The sequence below is a fragment of the Umbelopsis ramanniana genome (assembly GCF_025399195.1).
Source record: "Umbelopsis ramanniana AG unplaced genomic scaffold K450scaffold_11, whole genome shotgun sequence".
NCBI lineage: Eukaryota > Fungi > Mucoromycota > Umbelopsidomycetes > Umbelopsidales > Umbelopsidaceae > Umbelopsis > Umbelopsis ramanniana.
The window spans coordinates 306,532-333,974 of record NW_026252097.1 but is presented as its reverse complement, the minus strand read 5'-3'; the positions used below and the strand labels follow the sequence as shown (position 1 = coordinate 333,974).

At 44.4% G+C, this 27,443-nt stretch overlaps 11 protein-coding genes across 11 annotated transcripts; 5 read left to right on the top strand and 6 right to left on the bottom strand.

Annotated features, from left to right (window-relative positions):
• Positions 1–941: 941 nt before the first annotated feature.
• Positions 942–2,703, bottom strand: K450DRAFT_229290 (uncharacterized protein). The gene is made up of 7 exons (XM_051587064.1): positions 2,508–2,703; positions 2,341–2,444; positions 2,007–2,265; positions 1,837–1,938; positions 1,684–1,755; positions 1,457–1,608; positions 942–1,361 (listed from the first exon to the last, which is right to left on the bottom strand). Exons 1-7 carry the CDS (start codon positions 2,604–2,606, stop codon positions 1,124–1,126), a joined length of 1,026 nt encoding a protein of 341 aa, XP_051447162.1. The 5' UTR covers positions 2,607–2,703; the 3' UTR covers positions 942–1,123.
• A 520-nt stretch (positions 2,704–3,223) lies between these two features.
• K450DRAFT_229284 (uncharacterized protein) lies at positions 3,224–4,525 on the top strand. The gene is made up of 2 exons (XM_051587063.1): positions 3,224–3,907; positions 4,010–4,525. Exons 1-2 carry the CDS (start codon positions 3,259–3,261, stop codon positions 4,213–4,215), a joined length of 855 nt encoding a protein of 284 aa, XP_051447161.1. The 5' UTR covers positions 3,224–3,258; the 3' UTR covers positions 4,216–4,525.
• Positions 4,526–5,097: 572 nt separating this feature from the next.
• K450DRAFT_229280 (uncharacterized protein) lies at positions 5,098–6,266 on the top strand. Its single transcript, XM_051587062.1, has 5 exons — positions 5,098–5,224; positions 5,291–5,402; positions 5,470–5,661; positions 5,745–5,966; positions 6,031–6,266. Exons 1-5 carry the CDS (start codon positions 5,146–5,148, stop codon positions 6,122–6,124), a joined length of 699 nt encoding a protein of 232 aa, XP_051447160.1. The 5' UTR covers positions 5,098–5,145; the 3' UTR covers positions 6,125–6,266.
• A 193-nt stretch (positions 6,267–6,459) lies between these two features.
• K450DRAFT_171277 (uncharacterized protein) lies at positions 6,460–8,099 on the bottom strand (the record flags this gene model as incomplete). Its single annotated transcript, XM_051584139.1, has 2 exons — positions 6,460–7,372; positions 7,447–8,099. The coding sequence occupies 2 exons, from the start codon at positions 8,097–8,099 to the stop codon at positions 6,460–6,462; spliced, it is 1,566 nt and encodes a 521-aa protein (XP_051447159.1).
• Positions 8,100–8,457: 358 nt separating this feature from the next.
• Positions 8,458–10,405, bottom strand: K450DRAFT_269609 (uncharacterized protein; the record flags this gene model as incomplete). The annotated part of the gene is made up of 7 exons (XM_051592930.1): positions 8,458–8,726; positions 8,799–9,289; positions 9,364–9,557; positions 9,633–9,737; positions 9,804–9,858; positions 9,962–10,217; positions 10,285–10,405. The coding sequence occupies 7 exons, from the start codon at positions 10,403–10,405 to the stop codon at positions 8,458–8,460; spliced, it is 1,491 nt and encodes a 496-aa protein (XP_051447158.1).
• A 1,000-nt stretch (positions 10,406–11,405) lies between these two features.
• On the top strand, positions 11,406–15,493 carry K450DRAFT_229270 (uncharacterized protein). The gene is made up of 9 exons (XM_051587061.1): positions 11,406–11,444; positions 11,513–11,609; positions 11,693–11,725; positions 11,792–12,124; positions 12,190–12,898; positions 12,977–13,953; positions 14,029–14,606; positions 14,709–15,052; positions 15,128–15,493. The coding sequence occupies exons 1-9, from the start codon at positions 11,429–11,431 to the stop codon at positions 15,398–15,400; spliced, it is 3,360 nt and encodes a 1,119-aa protein (XP_051447157.1). The 5' UTR covers positions 11,406–11,428; the 3' UTR covers positions 15,401–15,493.
• Positions 15,494–16,021, bottom strand: K450DRAFT_229264 (uncharacterized protein). The gene has a single exon (XM_051587060.1). The coding sequence runs from the start codon at positions 15,758–15,760 to the stop codon at positions 15,587–15,589; it is 174 nt and encodes a 57-aa protein (XP_051447156.1). The 5' UTR covers positions 15,761–16,021; the 3' UTR covers positions 15,494–15,586.
• A 1,333-nt stretch (positions 16,022–17,354) lies between these two features.
• K450DRAFT_171438 (uncharacterized protein) lies at positions 17,355–17,726 on the top strand (the record flags this gene model as incomplete). Its single annotated transcript, XM_051584144.1, has 2 exons — positions 17,355–17,438; positions 17,511–17,726. Coding segments are annotated over 2 exons (300 nt in total), but the record flags the coding sequence as incomplete, so codon positions are not given.
• A 4,194-nt stretch (positions 17,727–21,920) lies between these two features.
• K450DRAFT_11184 (uncharacterized protein) lies at positions 21,921–23,431 on the top strand. The gene is made up of 2 exons (XM_051583932.1): positions 21,921–22,234; positions 22,353–23,431. The coding sequence occupies exons 1-2, from the start codon at positions 21,988–21,990 to the stop codon at positions 23,300–23,302; spliced, it is 1,197 nt and encodes a 398-aa protein (XP_051447154.1). The 5' UTR covers positions 21,921–21,987; the 3' UTR covers positions 23,303–23,431.
• K450DRAFT_229251 (uncharacterized protein) lies at positions 23,341–24,303 on the bottom strand. The gene has a single exon (XM_051587059.1). It carries the CDS (start codon positions 23,802–23,804, stop codon positions 23,379–23,381), a length of 426 nt encoding a protein of 141 aa, XP_051447153.1. The 5' UTR covers positions 23,805–24,303; the 3' UTR covers positions 23,341–23,378.
• Positions 23,780–25,903, bottom strand: K450DRAFT_229243 (uncharacterized protein). Its single transcript, XM_051587058.1, has 5 exons — positions 25,606–25,903; positions 25,384–25,455; positions 25,143–25,317; positions 24,346–25,067; positions 23,780–24,270 (listed from the first exon to the last, which is right to left on the bottom strand). The coding sequence occupies exons 1-5, from the start codon at positions 25,800–25,802 to the stop codon at positions 23,823–23,825; spliced, it is 1,614 nt and encodes a 537-aa protein (XP_051447152.1). The 5' UTR covers positions 25,803–25,903; the 3' UTR covers positions 23,780–23,822.
• Between the last annotated feature and the right edge of the window lie 1,540 nt (positions 25,904–27,443).

Genomic DNA, 27,443 nt, shown 5'->3' with positions numbered 1-27,443 from the left:
GCGTCAGGACCTTTGCAAGCTAGACCTTCATTTATACTATCGGCCGGGAAACGCAGCAAAAATACTGGCAAGAATGAATATCCGGAAGACAACGCGCGAAGAGGATATGACTTATGCTCTGGCAGGAATATTTGACATCCATTTAACATTGGCATATGGCGAAGGGATTAAAGCTCGTTTGAGACTCTTCCATGAACTAGCGACCCAGAAGGGAGACCTGTCGTTCTTAAGCTTCATGACAATTCAGAAAATGGACAAAAATTACTTACCTGCTATCAGTCAAATGCACTATGTGGTTGCTGAATGTACAAAAGCATCGACATCTATTACCGTCAGCCATTTTGGTATATGTTTTGAGGTCCAACTTCTCAGGGCAGAAGATGCCAAGAAGACGCTTCAAAAGTTGAACTCCTGGAGGTTTCTAAAATTTGCAAAAGATAGGTCTGTAGGAATAGAAGAACTAAACGCGGCGGCGGAAAAACTGGAACATCAAGGATTGCCTGTGGAACTTGCTATAGTACATGAAATTCGGTCTCTTATTTTAGTGCAGACATACAGTGCAGATTGGCGGGCAAGTGGAGGAAGACCGATCAAGCTGTGCTATCGGATCCAATGTTGCCAGATCGACGAGATGGAGTTTGAAAGGCTTTTTGACAAGTACAATGCGCTTGAATTTGAAAAAATTTGGCTTGGCGATAGGCCTAATAATGTTAATATCAGCCAATTCGAAAACGAGTGGTCGCGACGTATTGAAACTTGAACGCTAAACCTTGTTGTAGTCGAGTTTCTTAATTATAATAGTAAAAGACTAAAAGAAAAAAAGACTGGAATTGCAAGCGAGAGTGTATTTACGTCCCTAGTCAATGTGGAGCTTCGCTTGTTGTTGATGCCAAACAGTTCAAAATTCTATACACTGGGTCGCAGAAATATTGAGCATTATTGTCATAACTTTGAACATTTCCTATCCCTCAACAGCGAACAGTAGTAAAGATCAGGCAAATAAGATTATTTGTGACGGTATGCGATTTTGTGTATATTACATCAAGTGTGCGAAGGTAAAGTTAACTGATGAGAGAAAGGACTATGGAGAGCACCCCAGCACTGTATAGGAAGCATGATATATTTAGGCTTGCTTATAGAAGGACTCAAGCTCTTCAACATCTTCTTTTGAGCCGAGCCAGACGCCGGAACGATCGTGAATATGCTCGGGTACCAGATCCAGAGCCGACTGTGTGCCGGTTGTAGCCTTACCACCGGCCTGTTCTATCAAGTAAGCCATGGGGAAGACTTCGTACAAGATACGGAGCTTTCCACGCTTTGATTTGCTATCAGCAGGGTAACCGAAAATGCCACCATAAAGTCTAGAGGGTTTGGATGGAACGATTAGGAACCGGTAAGGACGAGTGGCAGGTTACCACAATAAGCACAATTGCCATATTCAGTAAAATGCACTTACAGAGTACGGTGAACATCGGCCACCATGGAACCAACATAACGAGCAGAGTACTTGTTCTTAACAGCGTTGACATAGTTCTTGGAAGGCTCATCGAAATACTTCATGTTACCCTCATTGACAGAGTAGATCTTTCCTCGAGGAGGCAAGGTGATCTTTAGGTGAAGGAGGAAAAAAAGTTAGTGGGAATAGCCCGCGAACGGAGATAAAGGAAATAATCCAAAGCTTACATTGGGATGGGTCATGATGAACTCTCCGATGGCTGGGTCCAGTGTGAAGCCGTTGACACCACTTCCGACAGACTACAAATGCGGGACGGAGCGGAAGGTTAAACCTTGTGTCCACGTGAAAGGAGGCATTTCCATCATGTCATTGTATCTTACCAAGATCATTTCACAGTATGAACCATACATACAGTAACCAGCAGCAACCATGTTTCTACCGCTACGAATGAGGTCCTTCATACCAACTTCCTCACCATCTTGCTGTTGTGTGTCACGCTAGTTTAGTACATGTCTTACTTGAACTTCCGATGCAAAAGGAAGATACCTACAACTCTAAAGATGCCAAAGATGGTTCCGATCGAGACACCACAGTCAATGTTGGAGGATCCATCAAGAGGGTCAAAAGTGACAATGTATTTTCCGCGCTGTTCTGGGTTCTCGACCACCATAGCGTGTTCGTCTTCTTCGGACACCAACAATGACACCTTACCAGAAGCGATCAATGAATTACGAAAGATATCGTTAGCAAGTACATCGAGCTTCTTGACATCCTCTCCTTGAACGTTGGCTTCTCCAGTCAATCCGAGGCTAACAACAAATAAGTCATTAGGGTCAGTTCGCGAAAAACACACATGTTAGCATGACAAGGGATCACATGCTTACAGGTTGATGAGACCAGCTTGCTTGACCTTGGAGGCGACATATTTGCAGCCAAACTGAATGGCCGTCAAGAGGATGGTAAGATCACCAGTAGCTTCAGCAGAAGCCTAACGAAAAATGTTAAAATACGAGATCCTTCAGTTTGCTTTGTGCGCGTAATGTATCTTTACCTGTTGTTGAGCCAAAACCCAACGGGTCATGGTCATCAAGTCAGTTCCACTACCAACGTTGATCTTGGTAAAGAGGTTTTTGTTATCGATTTCAGCCATAGTGCCTTTTGGAAAAAAAAATAGAGAGAAGAGTGAAGCTTTGTTTGCGGAGAAGGGCAACTTTTCATATTTATAGGCAAATTTATAGAGCCAAGGCGTGAGAACTTGAGGCTCCTGGCAATGGGTGTCCTCGGGTGGTCGCAGTTTCAATCAAAACACTGTGGATTTTTTCCCCTTGGCCTTACTCAGCCTATTGCTTTGTTTTCATGACACAAATAACTTGGTCTTCTTAGCGGTTGGTTGGTCATCAAATTTCCATTCATTGGATTGGACTGGCCGAGTATTGAATAATATGTCAATAAATAAAAATTACGATCAGGGTTTGAACTTGACGTTGACCTTTCTGTCGATGATGATAATACAACATCATAGTTCGTCTGTGCTATCTGTTGTCTTAGCGTTACTGGCGGTGATTGCCTTAGTGTGCGCTCAGGACAATGACGCTGACTTGACGGTGACTAATGGTTCGGGAATTGAAGATCTCCACCCATCAAGTGACAGCGTCCAGACTACTATTTTGGACTTACTGGAAACCAATGGTGCTAGTACAGTAGCCAAGCTACTACGCACCTCGTCGGAACTGGAGGATGTCAGACATTTACTTGCCCTATCAAGCAGTGCACTGACATTTTTTGCACCTAATGACCGTGCTATGGAAACCCTCCCGGAAATCGAATATCAAACAACATTCAAATACCTCACGCTACTAAAACCTATGACTCTGGTGGAGATGTCCAATGAAAGCACCAATATCTTGAAGACGTCATTGACAGGGTCTAACGAGCCACTCCGAGGCAGAAATGGATCAACAATGGACTTTGTGTTAGCCATAGCTAAGCATGGTCAGGACCATGTGCTTTGGTCCTCCTCGCCTCAATCGCCCGGGAGGGTAGTTCATGGTGATATTAAGGCGAGCAATGGCATCCTCCATATCATTGACAAAGCCATAACTCCTCCTATGCCCGCCGAATGGGTGTTGCAGAACACACCAGATCTTTCAGAATTTTACAAGGTTTCACGTAACCTTAACCTGACCAGCGAGTCGTTCAATGGAAAAACTTTATTTGCTGTGTCCAACTCGGCTATGTTACAGTTCCCTTCAGAAGCATGGAGTTCGCCACAGCAGGCTTTAGCAATACAGTCACACATGATAGCAGGAACATACTATAGTAACAACCTTACGACTAGTCAAATTAACGACCCGAACACTAAAGCTTCGTTGAGTGTAACGAAACTTACAGACAATGACATTAACATCAACGAGGCCAAGGTGCTTGTCAAAGACATCCTAACTGCCAATGGTAAGGTTTCGGATAACCGGGTTTTTACGCTATTTACCATAGACTAAGCGCTCATCCTATCACTTCTCCTTCCACACTGCTGGTTCATAATGTTGCTCATAGGACCAATGCATATCGTTGACAAACTCATGTTCCGCCGCCAAGAAGATAAGCCATCTGATGAAAGTTCAAAGCAACATCTGGTCAACGTCGCAAGTACACAAACATCAGCAGCAACAAGTCCTCACGATTTGCAATATCATGGACATGTGATCACACCAGTAATGCTGTGCATTGCATTGATTGTAGGGTTTATAATGTTGGCTTGAAAAAATGGGCAGCGGGTCACCCCTCTTTTGCCTGCGTTCTCTGCTGATTTGTACAATTTCATACAAAGGTCGTAATCTGATGGGGGTAGGGAGGATTATTTTCTATAATACAGTCAGTCTATATCTATGATGAGGAATGGTGTTGAGAGATAACCTAATCTCGCTTCATGTACCAGTCTATGGCGGTTGAGAAAGCAGCAAAACCAGCACATCCCAGTGCTGTAGCTTGCGGTCCTGATCTGTGAGCTAACAATCCTCCAGTGATACATCCAGCCGCTGCACTATTGTACAAATCGTTCTTGGCACGATACTAGATTGATCATTTTTGAATTAGGTCAGAGGGATCCGAAACTACTAGTGTCATCGTACAAGTACTTACAGATTCAATACAGCATTCTGTTCCAGAATAAATAGCACCAACCACAGCAAAGTTCTTCGCCATACTGTACGACCGGGTTCCCATATCTTTGAGAGCGGATTTCATCTGTTGCTTTGTTGTCTGCTTGACCATTTCGTCCGTCATAGTTGGACCAGCATACTCAAAGGATGACATGAAAAGACCGAACGCAGCACCCAAACCGAAACCTTTTTGAATAAGACAGTGGAGGGATGGTTAATGGATTGAGTTTCTGCTAGCTGATCATTTTGCGCGCTGCACTTACCAATGACACCTGAGGTAGCGAATTTGAAAGGGCATGATTCCATAACACTATGGATGAGTTGAATCTGTCTTTCTTGATCACTCAGAGGTGGGCGACCGACAGGGTTGGCGGCTTGAGGATTCATGATTGGGAATCAATGGTAGGATTAGAAGCACACCTCACTGTGGTAGAAAAATTTTGAGACGGACAATTTTCTTTTTTTTTTTTTTTTTTCTCTCTTCTTACCTGTACGTCTACCGCGACCAGCTTAGACATTGTAAATACTAGCATGGAAAAAGAAAAATGGGAGAACCAAGAGGCAGAAAGCGACGATGATTCAGAGAATGACCTTGATTACCAGCCAGATCGTAAGAAATTCATTTCAATACAACCATTTGACAACCGAGTCTGTATCTAAATAGTATGCATTATAGCCGAAGACGAAGAAGAATCGGATCACGAGAGCCAGTCAGCGCACTCTGAAGACGAAGAAGCTGAGACTACGACATCAAAGAAGCGAAAACGGCCCACTGAAGTGGTGTCTAGGTATGCATCTTTGCTACGCACACAGACTAATACATTCATCAAACTTACATTGACTGCGCCATAATAGCCTTCCGCAAGCAGTTGCGACAGATGATGCTGAAAGAGAGAGGAAGAGACGTATTGATGCTATTTGGGCTGAAATGAATTCTCCTTCTACTGTCGAAAAATCCACCAAGCAGCCACTGGATGATATTTCTTCGTCCATGAATCGTCCTAGTGACGCTGCTAATCAAGCAGATTCCAAAAACGCCAGCAAAATGTAAGATTTATCTTCACTGGTCGTTAGAATTCTGTACAGTGTATCTCACACATTTGCTTTGCTTCATTTCACCTCTAAAATAGTCCCACACCTGTGTCGTCCGGGGCATCATCACCAGCTGATTCAACACCTGCTTTGAAAAAACCAACCATTGCCCGACCGAAATCCAATCTTTCCGCGTTGGTCAGTCAATACAACATTAAGACGCCAAAGATGAATACTTTGGACAAGAGTAAATTGGACTGGCAGGGTTATGTGGATCGAGAGGGCATTCGTGACGACCTCAAGTATAAGAACAAGGATGGGTGAGTATCAAGTTGAACGTTGATAGATATGATGATGACATTGGCTAACAACTGTGGTTCTTAGATACATGGAAAAGGTTGCTTTCTTGCAGCGTGTGGATGACCGTCGCATCCAAGATCTTAAGGCTGGTCAACGATCAGCGCCCAAAAAGAAATAATTGCATCTACTTTTTTGTTGTAGTATTATTTAGTATTGACTACTGTACAGCACACTTCCCTTCCAACTCTTTTCACATCATGTATACTAACTCGCCAAAGCCCAAAATTACAAAAATATATAAACGGGAAAACGTTCACTACAATGTACATTTCAATTGTTAAAAAGTCTGTTTTGAAAGCATCTCTATATGTATTTACAAGAACTGATATAAAAAAAAAAATTAGTGTTGGAGATAACAAAAAAAAAACCAGGCCGGCGGTGCCTGCATCTAATCTGTACACGATAAAAAATGTGCATAGTCTTCTACACATGGGATATACACCAGAAGATGATTTACTCTTCGTCTTGTTCAGTGCCAACGACTTCAGTCCAACCATAGCTTCGCTCAATAGCCGCTTCCCATTCCTTATACTTCTTCTTGCGCATCTTGTCATCAATTTTAGGCACAAAGGTGTCGTGGGAGTTCACAGTTAAGTTGCACAATTCCTCAGTCGACTTCCAGATACCAGCGGCCAAGCCAGCAGCGAAGGCAGCTCCCAGAGCTGTGGTTTCTCGCATGGCGGGCCGCTCAACGTCGATGCCAATGATATCGGATTGAATTTGCATACCGGTGTCGGAATTGGACATGCCGCCATCGACCTTTAAAATCTTGAGTGGAACGAGCGCATCGGCTTTCATAGCATCAATAATCGCATTTGTAGAGAAACAAACAGCTTCAAGAGTGGCCCTTGCGATGTGTCGTTTGTTGGTATAATTGGTTAAGCCTACAATGGTTCCTCTAGCGTCGTCTCGCCAGTAGGGGGCAAATAGTCCCGATAAGGCGGTGACAAAGTAAACACCACCTGTGTCCTTCACCTGAGAGGCCAGCTTACCCAGTTCTTCAGCTGAGCGGATGATTCCCAAGTTATTTTGAAGCCACTTGACCGCTGATCCCGCCACAGAAATTGAACCTTCCAAGGCGTAGGTGACGGGTGCATCCGGGCCAAGCTGATAGCAAACCGTCGAGAGAAGACCATTTTTGGAATTCACATGGCTTTCTCCGGTGTTAAACAGCAAGAAAGCACCGGTACCGTAAGTACACTTGGCATCTCCCTGTGAAAAGCATTTCTGTCCAACCATGGCTGCTTGCTGATCTCCTAAACATCCATGTATAGGGACTCCTTTCAATGGACCGAAAGCGATATCTCCATAGTGTTCAGAGGACGATACCACTTTGGGTAGAATGTGGTCTGGGACATCAAAAAAGCTATCAAACGATTGGTTAGTTACGATCTCAGAATGAGCTGCTTTTTGAACACTGTCGTAAATGAGAATACTCACTCAAGAAGCCAGTCATCCCAGGCTAGCGTCTTCAGATTCAAAAACATGGTTCGGCTGGCATTACTCATGTCAGTCAAGTGGACTCCACCGTCCTTTCCACCTGTCAGGTTATATAACAGCCAGCTGTCGACTGTTCCAAACATTGCTCTCTTTTCGTTGATGGCTTTCCGTACTTCAGGTACGTTATCGATCAACCAATGTAACTTGACTCCAGCAAAGTAAGTGCTGATAGGAAGGCCACAAAGTGTAGCGACCTTATCGCTATCCTTTTTGGCTTGCAATTTTTTCACAGTAGATGTTGTGCGAGCGTCACACCAAACAATGGCATTGTAGAGGGCCTTTCCGGTAGTCCTATCCCAGACCAGGACTGTTTCACGCTGGTTGGTGACGCCGACCGTCTTGATGCGAGAAGCGTCATGGCCCATCATTTCAAACTTGCGAACAGCCTCTATGATGCATTTTCTGACCGATTTGACGAGATCCGTCGGGTCATGCTCGATCCAACCAGGCCGAGGATAGTGCTGATCGAACTCAAGTTGGTGAGACGTAACAAGCTTACCGTCGTTATCGAATATAAGGAATCGAGTGGAAGTAGTTCCTTGGTCTATAGAGCCTATGTAAACTTTGTCGGTCTCTGTGCGCTGTGTGAGCATTGGTGTGAGTAGTATGTAGAATGGAGAAACAGTTGAAGAAAGGAAGAAAATTCTGAACGCTGCCATATAAGCGGACGAAATGACGTTAAAGTTAGATGCTGCTGTCATTGATTTGCGTCTCCGCACTAGGCCGCAACCAACTGGGGCCATCGTTACTGAGACAATCAATTATCTGAAACGTTGGAGGTCCAATCGCCTCTTTCAAAAACTGCAAAGACACTTGAGTCACTTCGCTAGCACTCTACATGATTCTCATAGCAGCCTTTTCATTTTTGGCTATGGATATACACTAATTACAGGAATTTTTATTGTCGGAAATAATTCAAATGACATACGTATGTCTACATTCCCGCCTTTTTCAGTATCGCCCTAACCCGAATCCTCCGCCATATATACCGCCAACGAGATTTGGCGCTTGTTTGAGAGCCCCTGGAAGAACAACGATATCCTTATTCCGTTTTGGTTTGCTTTGCAAATCAAACGATCCTGAAGGTGAAGTGGGTGTTTTTACGGCAGGAAAGGTGAAGCCGTCTTCAGTTGACTTAGTTGACCTTGTGGAGGTTGACGTCGTCGAGATGAGCGATATTCTTGTAGATGCTCTCCCAAAGTCGTTGGTACGTTCTGAGCCTAAAAAATTAAAGAATGGAATTCAGTAAATGACGGTATTCACTTGGCATTTGACGATCTTTCTTAACTAACCGTTTGTGGTGACGGCTGTCGCTGTCTTGTTCACGTCTGACAAAACCTTCCTTAGCATTTGATACCATTCCATATGTTGCTCCTGGTTATTGCATCGAATCTCGTGAGCGTTCAAAGGTATTAAGGCGTTGGAGGCAATCCAGTCATCTTGATTAGCACTACTGGGAGATAACTCCAATACATTGAATGGATTGGATTCTCTGTATTGCTTGTTTCGAACATCCATGCCGCGAATTTCTACTGTGCTTTTATAATGTAGCTGACCGCTATCGCCTTTTGCCTTGCACACTAAAAGCATGTCGCTGAAGAGAAGGTACGTTCGCGGTTCCAATACAAACGCGACGTTAGGGTTGAGACTTTGAGTTTGTGTGTTGACACGGTACATGCTACCGCATAACAGGAGTTTACGGGTCGGTGAAAAGATGTTTGGAATGTTTAGAACGTTTGATTGTAGATGGGCCATTTGCCACAAGTTATCGCCCGCTTCCATTCTATTTATCCCAAGTAAATATTGATTAGCCATATTGTTGAGAAGCTATCTCTTATCATAAACATTGTTTCTCACCTTTCTACAAGGTGTCCAGAGATAGCATTAATACATTTTGTGGCGGCTCGTAATCCATTGTAGTCCGGGTGCATAATTGGGGTACCAGTCATGATGAGTGGTATAAGACTGGCGTACACAGATATGCGATGTAGAGGCTCCTTCATGAGATACAAAAAGCTAGTTTTTTTGCACGATGAGTCCTTTTGGCAAGACTGTTGACACCCCAATCCAAATTTGTAAGCTTTATCGTTATCATAACCTGTTACAGATTTATGCATAGTATTTACCTCCATAAACTTTCTGAAGGCGGGTATTTTTATCAATCTCTGATAGGTGTTCAATGCACTCGGGAATTCGCGTAAAAATTGATCGTAAACAGTGAGTTTTGGGAGCTAATGAAAGGACGGTGTTAGAATAATTTTGCTCACTTTGCATTAGCTGCTAAGCTTGCCTCTTACCGAAGTCTGAAATATATCCCAGGTGATTTGCGTTGGTCCCCATAACCGAGAAAATCTAAGCACAATGATGAATTAGCCAAAATAGATAAATGTAACGAAAGGAAGGAAAAAAAAAATATATATCGGCTGGCTTGACTTGCATGCGACATTTAACTTACCGCTCCTCCAATAAAGAAAGCATTTCGCGATGTACCTCATATACGGACTCCAGGTTTGTAAACAAAGCATTTACTTCTTGGTCAGTGCATACGATCTTTTGCATGCCAAGAAACTTGCGCGCTTGATTCTTAGCCTCTGCCCGCAGAGGTTCCAGGTAATATTTTTTGATGACCTGTAGAGTTTCGACATAAGCTTGCTCAGATACGAACAGCTCTCGTAAATGAGCTTCGCGATTTTGATGAGTTTTCTCCACGTCTGCAGCAAAGTCAGACATTAGCTTCGACGTATATATAATGAAACTACCAAGCTCAAGCAGCAATACACTGCGTATACTTGCCTATATAACCGTCGTCGATATCATCGTAACCGAGGTCATCGACAATATCCAAGTCATCAGCATAACTGTATGAATTGTGGACGTTACTCGGCGTTAGAGCAGCCATTGCAGCAGAATTCATGGCTCAAAGAAGTGTTATTAAGATGGAGAAATAAAGTTGAATAAAGAGAAAAGAAAAGTGTGGGAGGTTCGTACTTTAGCAAAAAAAAATCTTATCGACTATATATTGTTTTTTAGGCGATAATCAAGCTGCAGAGTATTGGATACTCCAACGTCGATATTTTCCCAATTTAGGTGGCAAATCAGTGTCACTGAGGTTCCGGAGTGGTGTAACTGTATTAATCAGAGCAGGAAGATGGTACAAAAGAGTAACAAAAGTAGCAGTCGAGTGATAAGACTGGCCAAGAAGTACGGTGAACTTGGTGATAGGCAATCACCTTTCAAACCCAGGGGCACACGTGACCCTTTTGGCTGCCAAACCAATGCCCTAAACTCTACCTGCCTGTTCCGACCGCGTTACCATAACAGAGGCGATTAACCCCTTTCATGCTTCGTTTGGTTTTAGAAAAGATGTAGATAAGCAATAATAGAGGGTTTAAGTACGCATATCTGTTTATTTTAGCTGGTGGGCTTTGGTAACACCTCATTTTTCATGAAGATAACGAAATAGGGAACGCACGGAGTCTGAGGATACAATGGAGTAACCTGCATTCTCCGAAGTTGCTTGATAACAGCGTAAAAGGATGGTGGTGACGATACAAAAATGTATTAAAGAACTTGGCGTATTTAAAGAGCATATCAACGTCTGATCTCTTGGGTAGTAAAAGGAATCAACTAAACAGACTTGTAAAGAAGGGAAGACGGTATAAAATATAATTTATTTGATCAAGGTTTAGTGGGTTATGATCTGTGCGGTTATAGAGTGGGGCAAGAAAAAAGAATGTGCAACGGACGCTCGAGCGAAAATACCTCTCTCGCCAGTATCTGACAGCAAACATCCTTTCACTTTGCCTGGACGGGCAGTCTTGTCACGTGCGCTTTCTAAACCCCGCTGGACCAGCACTGGAAATAACCTATGGCGACCGATTCTAACCTCGCTTTGAAATTGCAGATGCACAGGTGGTGAATCATGGATGATTCAGAGGGTAACGTCAATCGACTTGATGATCGCCATTTCCCTTGCAATTGTCTAATTCCAATACTCACTTGTCAGAAATTTGCCGAGTATGCCGCTGCGAGGCTACAGAGGACCAACCTTTGTTTTATCCGTGCAAGTGCTCTGGTAGTATTCGATATGTTCATCAAGAATGGCAAGTGAAGCTATTTTATAACGGTTTTATTGCATCAAACAACGCACTCATGTTTATTTCGCTCATCTGCCTGTCATCTATAGCTTGACGGAATGGTTGTCGCATAGTAAAAAGAAGTAAGCCACCAAGTAACACGCATATGCTCTGAACTCCTCCATAGCCTTACCTGTTTTCACCTATAGATATTGCGAGCTTTGTCACCATCCCTTTACATTCACCCCAATCTATAGAGAGGACATGCCAGAGAGAATACCTATACAATTGTTTATTACGCAGTTCATTCGACGCAGTTTCTTTGTCATCCTGACTATCCTGCGCGCCATACTGGTTGGTTTCGTTTGGCTCGTTGCTGTTCCGTATGCCGCGCTATGGACATGGCGGTTTTATTTCTGGAGTGGAGAGAACATTCTCATGGCACCCAACACGAACCCAAAGCCAACCTTAAACGAAACTGCCATATTGCCCACAGGCAACCAGACAGCTTCTCATCTCACGCCATTCGAAAAGAATGTCAGGTAATACTCGAGTGGTTATAGAGGATTTTATTGGCATCAATCATTTATATTGGTGATTTTTGCAGAACATTCTTATCGGATTGTATGGAAGGACAATTGATTATGCTGGTAGTCATCTTGGCATTTTTTGCCATGTTTCTTTTACGAGAATGGATCATGCAAAATACACCGGCGGATCTTCCTGTGAATGATGTATTGGAAGTACATGAACTACCAAGAGCCGAACCAAACCGTTTCGCAGCTAACGTTTTGAACGAGGCTACCTCTTCATCATCTGATTCTGAATCTGACTCGGACTCTGAACGCGACTCTGATCAAGAAGAAGAAACGGCTACAATAACTCAACCTAGCTCCATACACGACCAGGAATTAAATGGTGGCGAAGGATCTACCGCCTTGCTACCTACCGATGAGGAGAACAACCAAGCGCCTAATGCTATCGATATACAATGGCATGCACTCGATCATGCAAGAGCTCAACCTAGGCAGCCCGCTGCAAACAACGTTCACCCACCACCGCAGTTCGAAGGAAATGCAGCTCGACAAGCCTTACTTGCTCATCAGCTCCAAGCCAACCAGCAACAAAGAAACAATGAAGAGGACTTTGAATTCGAAAACGCAGTCGATGATCTGGATGGCGTCCTGGAGGCCATTGGATTAAGAGGCAATATCATGCCACTTGGTCAGCACGCTGCTTTGATGGTTTTGTTGATTGCTGGATGCCTTGGGTCAGCAGTGTGGACCCCCTATATTGTCGGCAAAGCGTTTATTCTGGTAAGTACGATGACTACAATGGGAGCAAGTCATTTAAGATGATGTTTTTGTTCATTTTTATTGTATGGAAATTTTCAGATGTTTCCTACCGTCTTTGTGACAGCGCCCATTCACACTCTGCGACTGATTATTGACCCCCTTGTTGACCTTGTTCTCGATGGCATACTTCCGTTAGCGACAAAGGCAGCAGAGCCATATGCCTACCGCATACGTGATGCCTTCCAAGCATCACCTGCAGCATCGAACATTTTGGATGGGTTCAATCATCTGGTATCTAGCGTCAAAAACAGTAATGCGGGTTACCAGGTCTGGAGTATCACAGGCGATAACTCTTTTGGGAAAGAAGTAGCACATACACTAACTCAAAATCAAACTATGGATGGCACATGGTGGCAAATGATGGTCGATACCGACTATGTTCAATTACTGAGCACTATGCGTACACACTGGTACCGTTTTGCTCTAGGGGATCATAGCTCAGACCGCATGGTTTGCATCCTTGTCGGCTATGGTGTCTTGGTTACTATTGGGTCATGGTATTTAGCAAGATCTCGAAATGCTTATGGGCGAACGGTTGGAAGGGCTTTGCAGCAAGCTATTCGCCAACAAGGTGCAATTCTCAAAGTCACCTTCTTCATTGGCATTGAATTGATGCTCTTTCCCCTTGTCTGTGGAATTCTACTAGACCTGTCTACCCTGCCCCTCTTTCCCGAGTCGACGGTGATCAGCCGCATCAACTACTGGCGGGCCAATCCTGGGATTTGGACCTTTCTCCATTGGCTCCTTGGCACTATCTTCATGTTCCACTTTGCTGTCTTTGTAACTTTATGTCGGGATGTCGTCCGACCCGGTGTGATGTGGTTCATTCGAAACCCCAACGATCCCCAGTTCCATCCCATCAAGGAAATATTGGAGCGTCCCGTGATGTTCCAATTGCGTAAAATTGGTATCAGTGCGTTGTTGTACGGTGGATTGATTGTGTTTGGTATTGGAAGCGTTGTGTTCTCTATTTCACACTTTGGAGGCTCCATTTTACCACTCAGGTTGTCAATGCAGTAAGTTCTGAAACTAATATGTTACCAATGGCTAAATTCCAAAAGATTTTTTAAATTTTGTCATTTCGCTTTCAGGCATTCTACCTTCTCTTATCCAGTGGACCTGATCGCCACTCATGTCGTTATTCCGACCACCATGAGCCGGCTGAAAGTGAAGGCCAGATTTAAAGTCTTGCTGCAAAACTGGTGGAAAGCGGTTTCAAGGCAATTAAGACTTTCTTCGTTCATGTTTAATGGTCGTTATGCAGAGCAAGAAGGCAGACATGTTCGCAAAACCTGGAAAGCATTCCTCTTGAGACGCAGGGCTCCTATTCCTGACCTCACGCATGGCGATCTTTCGATAGATGGAATCTCTGCCGACGGTGAGGTTGAATTCGTCAAAGATGGTCAATTGATACGAGCTCCGAAGCACGATGGTGTCCCTGTGATTCGTGGAAGACGGATGTTGGTTCCCATCGACCCTGAAACTTATGAGCCTATTGATGAAGTCGAACGTCAAATGGGTCATCCAGCGTCTACTGCGTTGGGTGGAGAAGAGCTGAACACGACGGTGGTGTATATTCCTCCCAGATTCCGTGCTCGTATCTTCTTCTTCCTTTACTTGATGTGGTTGTCTGGAGCCATCCTAGCCTGTTGCACTACTATTGTTCCATGTAAGTTGGCGTTTTTATTTTTATTTGATTGTGCGTAGTCCATCAAGTGCTCGTGATCCAACTTGCGAATGATGTTCTGACCCTTGCTTTTGTTTCCGCTAGTGATCATGGGCCGTTACCTCTTCACATTCTATGTTGCAAAGGATCACTCTGTACACGACCTGTACTCGTTCCTCCTTGGTCTTCACGTTTTACTGGCCTTAGCATTTGCTGCAGACTATGTGGTTCGCAATATCGTAGCTTTGCAAGCGGATAGATGGAACATGTCTTGGTTCAGAGCCTTTGAAAAGTTGAAGCATGCATGCATGCGTGTTGCAAACACTACTTATATTTTGCTTGCATTTGGACTGGTGATGCCCATGTTGGTAGGATTGTTCGTTGAACTCTACTTTATACTTCCCACCCGAAAGTCTTCAAGACAAGATATTGCCACCAACCTTTTACAGGTAATCTGATTTTTATTTATCAACAGAAAAGTCATTTCCAATCCAACATACTAACATCTTTTCACGGTTACCTAGGATTGGTCGGTTGGAGTTGTGTACATGAACTTGACATATGGTTTCCTGTCATGGCTACCAGAAAATTACTGGCGCAGAGTACTTCGCAACCTGTTTGCGAACGGTATTTTAGAAGTTGAAGCTCGACAAGCCACGAACCTGTTCCTTGCCCCCGTCATTATCGGTGGGCTTGCCGCTATTATCATTCCGGCGTTGGTTGCTTGGGCGGTTATACAAGTGCTTGGTGAGTTTGACATTCTGCTTGTATATGAGATAATGATGATGATGGGCTAAACCTGTTTTTTTCTGTTAGCCCCTGACAATGCTACGATCCAAAACCTGATCGTACGTCTCGCCTATCCTACTGCGTGTTTGATCGTATTTGTATATCGTGGAACGTCGTTGTGCTTTAAGGCGGCCAGCGCCTGGGTTCAATCGGTGCGAGACGATACGTATCTGGTTGGACGACAGTTACATAATTTACCACCTCAGGATTCTACAGCTTCCAATCCTGTTCCCCTTGTACATGCAATCTAGAGATCGAAGAGGAGTGAAAAGAAAGAGAAAGAGAGCGATCAGTGGGTGATTTGAATATACATGTAACATTATCTCTGATACCTGTCCCCACAACTGAATAAAGTAATGGAACAGCATAACAAACCACAGGATTGAATGCTGATCGTGGAGGCGAGGGGCGGCTGAATATCCCAAGTGTATGGTTTGTTGATCTCGCTTGAGCAGGCAAAGCCTTTTCAAATCTCTTGGCGATTTTACTAGTAATGGCCAGAGATAAATGGATGTTTATCGCAAGTAATCTAGATACGCCTCAGGCGAATTTGATCGAAGTCTTGGCCTTTCCAGCTAGACCTCGTTCTTTATCCACTTTTTGGGTGTACCGACCTCAAGGAACCGCCTTCCGATCGGATATAGATATGTTTTACGGCTTAGCTAGCGTATCACTGCGAATCTGAACCTTCGAAAGCCAGTCAAATCAATACAAGAAAAATGCAATGCAAAGATAGACAGGCAAAACAAAAATAGACCGTTTAATTAAGGTACCAAATGTAGAGTGACGCCTTTTCTGCTGCCAAACCCTCACCGTCCAATACTCTCAACTAAAACTGTTCGTCGCGCCTTACTTCTATGACCCCTGTTTTTGCCAGGGGTCGAATGGATGAATCGCTTATGTGTAACCAGTTGAAATGAAATGGACCCTTTGCTTGTTTAGAGGTTGAGGGAACTGTAGGAAAGCCAGCCAAGCCTCTTGTAATAGAAAAGGTTTGTCCCATAATATTATGGTGACACAGTGCTGTTAGAGGAGTAAAGGTTTTTAATTTCAGATGCCCAGCAACATTAAGAATCAATAGCTTTTAATAGAAAATGAATACGCTGACGAATAGACTATCAGATGCACACCCCCTGTTTCACGTGGAAGATGTTGGCAGTAGCTGAAAGTAGAAGCGATAGTAGAAGATCATATCAAATATGCAGCACGGAATGTAAAGATGCTTCCTTTCAATTTACGACAGATCAGTCGGAGTCCACATGAAGAGGGCCCGGCTCATCTCATTTACAACAGAAAAATCTTTCTAATCCTCCCGCCTTTTGACCATCTCTTCATCCCTTTCCTGTCCTTTATTTCAATCCTGTTCTTCGCTGGTCGTTGATACATAAGCCATGAAATCATTCCAATTCGTTATAGCTGCGCTGTGCGCATCCTTCTCCGTTGCACTTGCTTCCCCTGAGTCTGTTGTCGAACTCCCTCGTCGTGCCCTGTACGAAAAGCGAGCAAGCTGCTCAAAGACTTACAAGGGTAACTATATCGATCTGAATGAGCACCCCCTTCCGTTGCGTAGATGACTAAACCTTTTTATATTGATAGCTAAATCTGGAGATACTTGTTCATCTATTGCCAGCAAATATCACATTTCTCTCAGCAACTTGTACAGCTGGAATAGCAACATCAACAACCCTTCTTGCAATAACTTACACATTGGCACCACCTACTGTGTTAGCAAATCCTCCAGCCAAAAAACCACCAAAAAATCCACCAAAAAATCCACCAAGAAATCCACCAAGAAATCCACCAAGAAAAGCACTAAGAAGGTATGATGACAGATATCACCAAATTCTCCATCCAAAAATTTCCCAAGTCGCCATAATATTTTATTTAACCTTTTTCGCCCCCTTATTTCAGGCTGCCACCACCACTAAGAAATCCTCAAGCTCATCCAGCAGCAGCAAGACCTACAGTGGTGATGGAACTTACTATGCTCCCGGTCTTGGGTCCTGTGGCCACGACAACAAAGACACTGATATGATTGCCGCCCTCGTAAGTTTATGGCTCTTGTTTCACAGCAATTAAGTCCATGCTCTGATTTCATTATATTACCTTCGCTTCCAGAATGCTCCTCAAATGGGTAGCTACCCTAACCCCAACAACAACCCCAACTGTGGTAAATACGCAAAGGTGACTGGACCAAAGGGTACCGTTCGTGTCAAAATCGTTGATACATGCCCTCCCTGCCTTTCTGGCTCCCTTGACTTGAGCCCTGCCGCCTTTGTCAAGATTGCCAACCTCGCTCAAGGCCGCGTCAACATCCACTGGGAATGGGACTAAGCGTTCTCGCTTACGACCCTCCGCTTGCCACCATGTCAGCTGGTTCATTTTCCGCAGAGATCGCCCATCGACAGCTCTGCTCAGCTGGCTTACTCACGCATGAAAAAGCCCAGCCTGAAAAAATATTTGTATTTCAGCATCTAATGATACGAACATTCTATTTTAAAAGGGTTTTCGTAGAAATAGCTATCTGATTTCCGCAATAAACAACATGGTCATGATGCATCTTATCTCACTTGATTTCATGAGACTTTCGTCACTGACGAATCCTGATTGTGCGCGCCCGCCCATGCGTCGCCATGAGGAATTGAGTGTGTTACGAAGTGAGTTAAATCATTGTGCGGCCTGACACAGGAGCTTGTGGGTCTGGGAAAACCAGCTCACGTTATTAGAGTGGCTGTGAGCGATCGTCCTTGTCATGATTTTCCACCAGGCAGAGTCGATGAGCGGCTTGTGGCGAGCAAGGTATTCCCTTTATCATTGGCACAGGAAAAGGCACACTTCATTTGAAAGAAATTGATTACGCTTCAGCATGCAACCCAAAAAATTGCTGTTTTAGCCATATTAAGGTGAGGCAACCAAATTGTAAGAGATCGCTCATCAGGACATATCATTAGAAATAATCCATAGACTGTGAGAAAAAAAAAAGATATGTTTGTGTCAGTTGAGGCTTACCCAACTGACTTGCTTTTCTTCCCTCTACATCGACTCGTCACTCCTCCACATAGCTAACCTATCCTATCCTTTCCCCAACTGTGATGATCGTCTTCATCCATGGATTGTCAATGCTACACTGAAACCCAGATCTGCTGCCCTATGGCACTAAAATAGAGAAATAAACATGGTACACGGACCATCTCTCGTCGTCGTGACGTCTTTGCCGGATGGACCTGCATTCAACTCAAAAACCTATGGGGTGCATACGGATGCAACCACCCATGCACTGCTTATTTGCTTTTCGCTGCCTGCATGGACGATGTATGTTCCTGACCTGAGCTGTGGCCTTAATGTTATTTATATTATATCGTTTCATTTCGGCAAGTAAGTAAATAAATAAACCCAAATGAAAAAATTACGGTGGGGGCTTGACGTCAAGTGCCTTGCTGGTAGCAGGCTCAAAAAGGGGTATATTGTAACTTCCTTGCAATGCAACGCGCCCTTCTTCAGCGAATGCGAGTGGGTACGCGTAGCACTCTAGAAGAATAAGAGGTGGAGGCGACTGTTTTGAGAAAGGTAATTTTTTTTTTATACTGCATTGCATATTCTCGTTGTGGTTTACCTCAAAAGGCCGGTTCCAGAGGTATTTGTATTTTCATGTGCTGTGAACAGGTAGAGCGCTATAGTGCGAGGGGTGGTGGGCAGACGAATGACTACGGTCGGTTTGCCCGGAACGACAGGTCCGTACCACAGGATGCGCGGAAAAATGGACAGATAATTTTCAAATAAAATGCCCTGGTCGACAAAAATAAGGATGCCTGACCTTACTGGCATGGACCATAAGCTGAAAATCCCATTTTCATTTCCCGTATTTAGCTTCGCAAAACGTGAATTGACCCATGTTACATGATCACGGTATTTCGCAGCTGAACGAGATGCTGAGCGGCTATTATACTGCGTATTTGGATTTTTTATTCCATGCGGCGGGGTCTTGACACTGTCTAAACCAGCCGTGGACAAGGGCACTGAAAGTCACGTCAGTAGGGCGAAGCAATGGGGTCCCAACCTCTGCAGATCCAAAATGCTCACAAATAAGAACCGCTTTGTTATCCACATGCTTACGTTGGATCTCTCCAGTTCTACAAAAGGTAGTGGTCTCGGGGCCAAGGCACCAAACACAAATGTGGTTACCTCGATTGCTTTATTAAGCCCACAGTGTTTGTAAGATGCAGACTGATTTCAAGCATTGCTTTTTTAAAATGCATTGCAATGCCTTCAAGTGATTGGAACAGGGCAGTAGGAAAGCATGGAGTGAAAATGGGATTTTTTTGGCACGCGCGGTTTTACAGATGGAATACGGAATTACTAGATATGCGTCATTTCATCCTATTTTCGTCATGAGAGGCACTCACGTCCATCGTGGTTACTTACCGCTGTTTTGTCATGAGAGGTCCTCCAATGATGAGATCGGCTGTGTAAAAATTGGGAGAGAAAGGTAGTAGAGGATCCCATGGTTTATCAAAGAATTTAGGCAGCATAAAGTTTTGTGATCATCACCCCCACTCTCCCCGCTCTTCTTTCCTTTTGGTTTCCTTAAAAACCTCTTTCTCTTTCTCTTTCTCTCCAACCGAACGTTTTCTCATTTGCATTCCTTTTTTCGCTGTTCTTGTCTTTTACCAACATGTATCTGTATCCATCCCGCCAACCTGAAATGAACCCAGACACCTACTCCTCCATCGTATCGCCTTATCATTATAATAATCGAAGTTTCAATGCCAGCCCACCACGGCGCAGCAGAGATACAGCACTTCAACCCAGTGCTTCAGGAGGCTTACATCGTCTGGAGGATCCTGCAACTGCCGCCGCCAACGCGGCTGCTTCAGCTGCTAGTTCGACCAACGCTACATCATCCACTAACAACGGATCTTACTTCACGTGGCTCGTGTTTTTACAAGAGAAGTGGGCTCCTTTTGACTTTCAAAACCAAGGCCGACTAGAGCAGACTCTGAGTCTGGGAGGAACGTTTGTGGACATTGAGGATTCCCACTTTCCATCGGTTAAGCGGGTTCGAGTGTTTCCAAGAGCAAACTACTTGAGCTATCTTGGCATCAAATACAGACTAAGCAGGGTCCTGCAACCCGATGCATGGATGGATCATGATGAACAAGCTCAGTCATGGGAAGGTCGCATTACGGCTCAACCTGATGGTTGGTAGACCGGATTTGATTGAAAAAAAGGGATAGAAATGAGTGGCCTCCTTTCCACAAGATACATAACATACACATCTCCTACATATATAATGTTGTATGGTGTTGAAGATTCCACATTTCCGTTATAACTTTTTTCTTCTAACCAGCCAAACCCCAACTTCTCAGCCATACATGTACTACTACAATTACAATTGTATATACCCCCCGTCCCTGACAGTGTACACCTTATCACTATTATTTGTTACTTTTTTTGTTGCTCTGCTGGATACCTATATTTTATCCCATTTTCTTACCGGCTATAACTACAAGACGAAATACACCTCACACTTACATTTATTTATTTATATCATCCAAGCCAATATTCGGCTCCCCACCTGACCTTCACTGCCTGAGCCATAGATCTTGTATTCCCATCGTGATATAAGGCAAAGTCATGGGGTGGCCAGAGCCTGATGCATGGAAGTAGTAAGCTTTTTTGCCAAGGCGCAATTCGAAACACTAAAAAAATTATAGCAGCGATTTCCCCGATAAAAGAATTGATATTGGCGCGTCCCTTCGTGTTGTCCCGCCATCGAGTACAATTTGTAATTTCCTAGGGGGCTTTCAATGATACAGCGTTTTCCCGCTGAAAATCCATGCATCTGTATTCAAAAATACTGGTCACTTCTTTACCACTTCTTCACCTCCCTTACCTACTTCAACATGGAGGTTGACTCCAAGAATGAACGCGTCACACACCAGCTTGCCCTATTGTATTTTTAGATTGATTCATCTCACGTAAGCACTATTCATCGTGCATTTATCACCTTTTCATAACGTGGCCACACGGAGGCTATGGCCAACATGGTAATGATCATCCATGAGCATACGTTTCATTAAGAGAGTCAAGCTGCCCTGGCTATTTCCTTCGGTCCCTCCGAGTAAGCGGACTTAAATGACCAAAGAATTCATCATCCGGCTCGGGGCCTCTTTATAGGAGAAAAAAAAGAAGATTGGATTTTCTGAAACGATGTTTGAGCCAAGTCAAATGATTTTACTGCTTCAATTAATGTGAGGCATCATTAATTGGTCAAGTTTAAGTGCCTAGACAGAAAAATCTTTCCAAATTACATTTAGATTGTGTGTCCCCCCCCACCAAGTGGACATTGAAAGCCACGTTTACAGCCATGCCTTTTGATAATTCAGCTTTTGAAAAGAATAATAAAAAAAAAAACCATCTATGTTGCAACAGAAGATCTAAATTGATTGGATAGTGAACGTTTAGAACAGAATTGGTTGGGTAAAAGAAAATAAAAAAGATTTTTTTTGGTTTCCCTCTGCCGTCACTTTTTTTTTTTTTTTGGATTCCTTCCTTCTTTCCTTTATCCTCCTCACCGTTCCTTCTGTCCTGAAGAATGCAGTCGCTTCAACACCAATACTATTCTGGGTATCCTTATGGTCAGCAACCTCCGTCTCAGCAACATGACCAACCTCCGCCTTCGATGATGCCGCCCATCCCCATGATGTCGTCTCACCAGTTTGATCATCAGCAAGCTCCACCCCACCTTCATGACCCTCTTGGCCAACAACAGTCTGCCACTCTTCCCCCGGTCAATGGCAAGTTACCCGGTCAGAAACGCAAGCAAGTCAAGAATGCCTGTGGTATGTGTTTGTTGGAATCTTGTAGAAATGGCGGGACCGGAACCATACCCCGCCCCCGCCCAACTCACTTTCCGATCATCCCTTTACTTACTTAAATTGCCCCTTTTTTTTTTTTCAGTGAATTGCCAAAAGGCCTGCAAAAAATGCGATGACGGCAGACCTTGCCAACGCTGTATCAAGTTTGGTTTGACCGATACCTGCGTCAATTCTGTCCGCAAGGAAAGAAAGAAGGGCGTTAAGCGTGGCCCTTACAAGCGAAGAGTCAAGGGAGAGCAAGGCTCTGCTTCTGGTTCAGTGGGCGATAGCAATAACAGCAGCCCTCAGCCTTCTTCTCTTTATGATACTCCTTCAGGATCGCCTGCCTTGCGTTCCCCTCTTCCATTCTCTGCTTATGGTAGCGCTCCTCCTCCCTATGGCCAGCATAATCAATACGATGCTTTTGCCTATCAACAGAATTATGGTTACGCCAAGGACCAGTCCATGTTGGGCCAACAGCAGCAATCTAGCAACGTTTCCTACATGATGCCTGGACAACATCCCATGTACCACCACTCATTGCCTTATCAAATGGTGGTACCGTCGCAGCCTGGTGATGTGCTAGCCCGCTCTATGTCCCACTCACCTTCCCCTAATGTGCAACAACAACAGCACCATCATCAGCAGCAGCAGCATCAGAGACCCCCTCAGCAGCAGCAGCAGCAACATCATCATCAACAGCACCAGCAATCTACTCCTCGGTCTGAAACCAACGAGGATGAGGATGAGGATGGAAACAAGTTGAACATTCTTTCTCAGCTCTGCAGCGCCGTGCTGGATCACAGCGATGAAGATAAACCTACTGAAAAGAAGCAATCTAGATCTCCTCCTCCACCCACTGGCAAGCCTGCTTATTTAAATGCTCAACAACCCCCCTCACAGCAAGTCTACGGAACACCTGGTTCTAGCCCCGGTCGTCTCGACGACCAAAAGTCATGGGGCTTGCCGTCCCTTCAAAACGTTGTGAATGAAAACCATCATCCTCAGCAACAGCAATGGGTTGGTAATAACCATGGCAGCAACGGGTGGTAAATAGTAAAAAAAAAAAATTTAAAAAATTCAGAGCCTAGAAGGCTCCACATTCTTGGTTCTTTGAACGGACACAACCCTACCGACCCCTCCGGTTTCTGAATATACAAGCAATCATCAAAGACACCGTTACAAAAAAACCCCCCAAACCTGGCCACCCAAAAACATCACAAAATATAGACGCTTCTTCTTTTTTCCTTATCTCTTTCTGTCTGGTATATCTTTTTTTCTTTCCTTTCCTTACTGTTTGTACATAGCCTGATGCACGTCTGTATGCGTGCCCAGTTTGCTTTACTAGTTCGATCGTTATCGCCATACAATGTTTTTCCTCACAGAGAAAATAAAACAATCTATAAATCTGCAAACAGCGGGATGGGAATAACCTTGTTTCTATGTAGGCGTGTGTTTTTATTTTTAGCTGTAAGAAAGCTGGTATAATAAAATGTCCATTGCAAAAGAAAAAGACGGGTTGTACAGAATAACAAAACTGCGTGCCTTTACCCATGTTACACGAGAGAGACGTTCACCAATTTTGCTTTTGGTTTCTACGGTGGCGCCATTCAGCGATTCTTCGTCGCTTCCACCACAATAAACCGAGTGCAACCAAGATGAGCAAGAGGATGATGACAATGACGGCAATGGCCCACTTGGGGAATGGTTTCTTGATGGCGGGTCTGGGCTGGGTGATGGTGGTATACGGTGGGTCGGAGGCGTTGGTGACAAGCTGGTACGCCACTAGACCTTGGAAGGGAGCGTTATAGTCTAGCGCCACCTCCGACTGCTGCCAATCGTCACGAACATCATAAAACAAGTCGTCTTGACCCGGGCCACCCACCACAGCTCCATACAAGACATATTCTTCAGTGGGAGGGGAAGTGTTGATGTTGCCAATATCGGTACCGCCCGACGCACCAGCGTGATGAGGATTGGCAGGTGAGTTCATATGAACACCCACAACATACGGTGTCAACCTAGGTGTCGATAGTGTTAGGTACCAAATCCGCAACCACGGTATTCAATACCCAAATAGGAAATGAATCACTTACATAGGGTTATTGCCAAGCATGTAGTTAATTTGTCCTAGAGCAAACTTGACATAGCCGCTTCCTTTGTCACTGTTGATTGGGCTATACAATAAAGCAAGCAGAGCCGTATCTTGCGCGGGAATCAGCGAATTGGAAGCGCTGGATTGCCCACACCATAATAAGCCACCTCCTGTAAAGCTGCAAGGGGATTGACCTTGCGTCAGTGCATCCAGGTACCTTTCTGCCGCCACCTTGTATTTATCCGTCGTGGTATCCAACATACTGCCAAGCACAAACACGCCTCCCGACTGATCGCTCCAATCCATGGGGGTGATATCCACACTTCCAAGCTTGAATTGGTCAAAGTAATTGCTGGCCTTGGTCAAATACGTCTGATTGCCCGTGGCCCGATAAAGCCAGAGCGCTCCCCACACCAGCTGGTTCTGAACTGTATTGGTCTGGTAAAATTCCGCAATGGCGGGAATAGACTTGGTGTAAGGTTGCTGAGGTTGAGCCGTTTCAGCGAATTCGAACAATGAAATTCCGTGTTGCATCAACGTATCAGCATACACACTGTCGTTGAACCTGTTTCTAAAAAGATACGAAGCCGATGCAAAGGCCGCGGCTCCTAATGCTGCAACGTCGGTTCCAGGAGCTGTGCTGTTGACCATATACGAAGGGCGAGGTGTTGGAATATTGGTATCAGGGCCCCAGTAATTGTTATCCACATCACCATTGCCGACCTGTCACGTCAGACGAGTAAGCAAATTTATTTTCAAACAATGGATGCTTAATTTTTTGCTCGCACTCACCTGGACATAAAATACATTGGGCTGAGGGTGAGCTTGAATTAACCAGTCGCTTCCCCATTTGACCATATCTCGCAGGTAGCCGTCTTGGTTGGCCGATTGATAGCCTTGGAAATATTCTATAGCACCCCAGTTCACAATGGACATGGAGTATGCCATTGGCAAGGTGAATTTGAGGTAATCACTACACGTGCAAAACCAGGTTGGTTAGTGCGGTTATACGTACGTATTCATTCACAGTCTACATTACCCTGCATCATAGTATCCTCCCGTCAAGTTGACATTGTTGTCGGATCCATCTTGAAGGGCTGAGTCGTGGCGCCTGGTAAGTAAGAATAGGATTTTTTTTTATTTTTGTCAGAACCGGGGTTATCAGCCAGTTACTATTTGTGTGCCCCCTCAATTTCCACTGCATCGCCTCCTACCACACTTTTTTTTTATGTCCCTTTCATTGGAAATAGAAGGGACTTACCATGGCACTCGGTTATTAGCAGGTAACTGACCACTTCGCTGTGCTTCATAGAACAGCAATGAGTCCGATAGTAGTGTAGTGTAGGCTTGGTTGACTGTGGTCGTAGATGTTGGATTGGATGTAGTGGTGCTGTCCTGGGCTAATGCCTGTAGAGCCAAAAGCGACAAGGCAGGGATAGCCTTTGATAGCCAACGCATTGGCTTTTGAAGAAGAGAAGTAGAAGATGGAACTGTGGAAAAGAGGTTGGGTATTTAATGCAGAGGGCTTTTTATGTATCAAGCTGGGCTGACTTGCTGGGTAGTTCCGGGGTTGCAACTAACGAGATTTTTATAGCGGAGTCAAAGGAGGGATTGCCAGGTATTTTCGTCCACTGCCAAGTCTTTCACAGCCATAGCTTCATCATCTGTGCGCGGAACAGCCGCCGCCCTTCTTGCAATTCTATGTCCACATAAGCCTATTTTCCGTCCCTTGTGGTACACGTTGCCCTCAACTAAGAGATGCCGATGAAAGGCGCAGTGAGGCTGCCCATTAAGCCGTGCCCTATGTCCATCAGGCACCCTTGTTACCATCCCATGTTTCTATTTCCTTGCGAACTGCATTCGAATCAACTGATAATTTAAGACTCCTGTACAGCATTGTGTAGTTCAAGCATGCGAGGATTGTTCTGGAAACAGCGAACTGATACCAAAAAGTCAATTATAACAAACCCAGTCAATCTTGGTAAGGGTCTGGATCACTGCAACGCATTTCTGTGCAAAGAAACCCACAATGGTTGCTGTGATACACGTAATGAAAATGAAACATTGACTAGCCACCATTCAAAGTAATAATAACTTTTTCCATAATGCTTACTTTGCATAAATGAGCCTTTTAAGTCCAGCTATAACCAACACCATATCGGAGTAATGGCTGCCAGTACGCATACCTAAATCCAATATATTCTAGAGCCGATGAGCTTACACAAACCGATCACCGACCCATCGCCAGAGAAATAGACTTTTTAAAAACGTGTTTCACCGATCGACGGTGAGCGAACATGGTGGCTACGCAACAGCAGCAAGATGCACCGATGACTTTATGAACCATGTGTAAGAGAATCCAGTTCAACACTTCATGTTTCAACAGCGACAGCTATGGCAAATAGTTCACTTATTGCCCTGCGTCTCAACTGACTTTTCCTGACCGATCGGCTGCTTCTATTGCGTGGCTGGTCTCCGTCACTTTCTAATAACATACTGTACCTTTTGCCAGTCCGGTGATCGGCATGACAGGACCGTTTCGCTCTTACAGTATTAGCAAAATTGAATCATTTTTACGCCATTTCAAAGGGGGACGCACCCCTCAAATTGACAGACGGTTTGTTTGACGTTGGCCCAGGGCATGTACAGAATTCTATGTGATAACCCAGCAGCACGAGACATTTACTTGGCATTAGTAATAATAGCGCTTTCTTGTCAGTACTGTGTTGTGCAAAAATAATTGGTGGTATGCGATTTTTGCTTTCACTTTCGAGAACCATTCTGCGCCATAATTCTGCGCCATAAAGCTATCGCATCAGCGCTGACTGCCACGGAAGTTGGATATCTAAATTCCCTCAAGATGAAAGTGCGCGCTGTATCAAAGTCACCGATCGGCATTTCGGGCCGATTTGTTCGTGCATATTTGATCAGATACTCTTTGCTTTGGCAGGGGTGATGGAATTTCGCTTGTTCCTTGGCACCGACCAAAGCACAGATACGCCGGTCAGCAAAAGTCTTATCGATTCGTCAAACCACTCGCTCAGGTGCTGGTGAATGCAAACAATATCAGTCACAAAAGCGCCAGTATGATAGATTTTT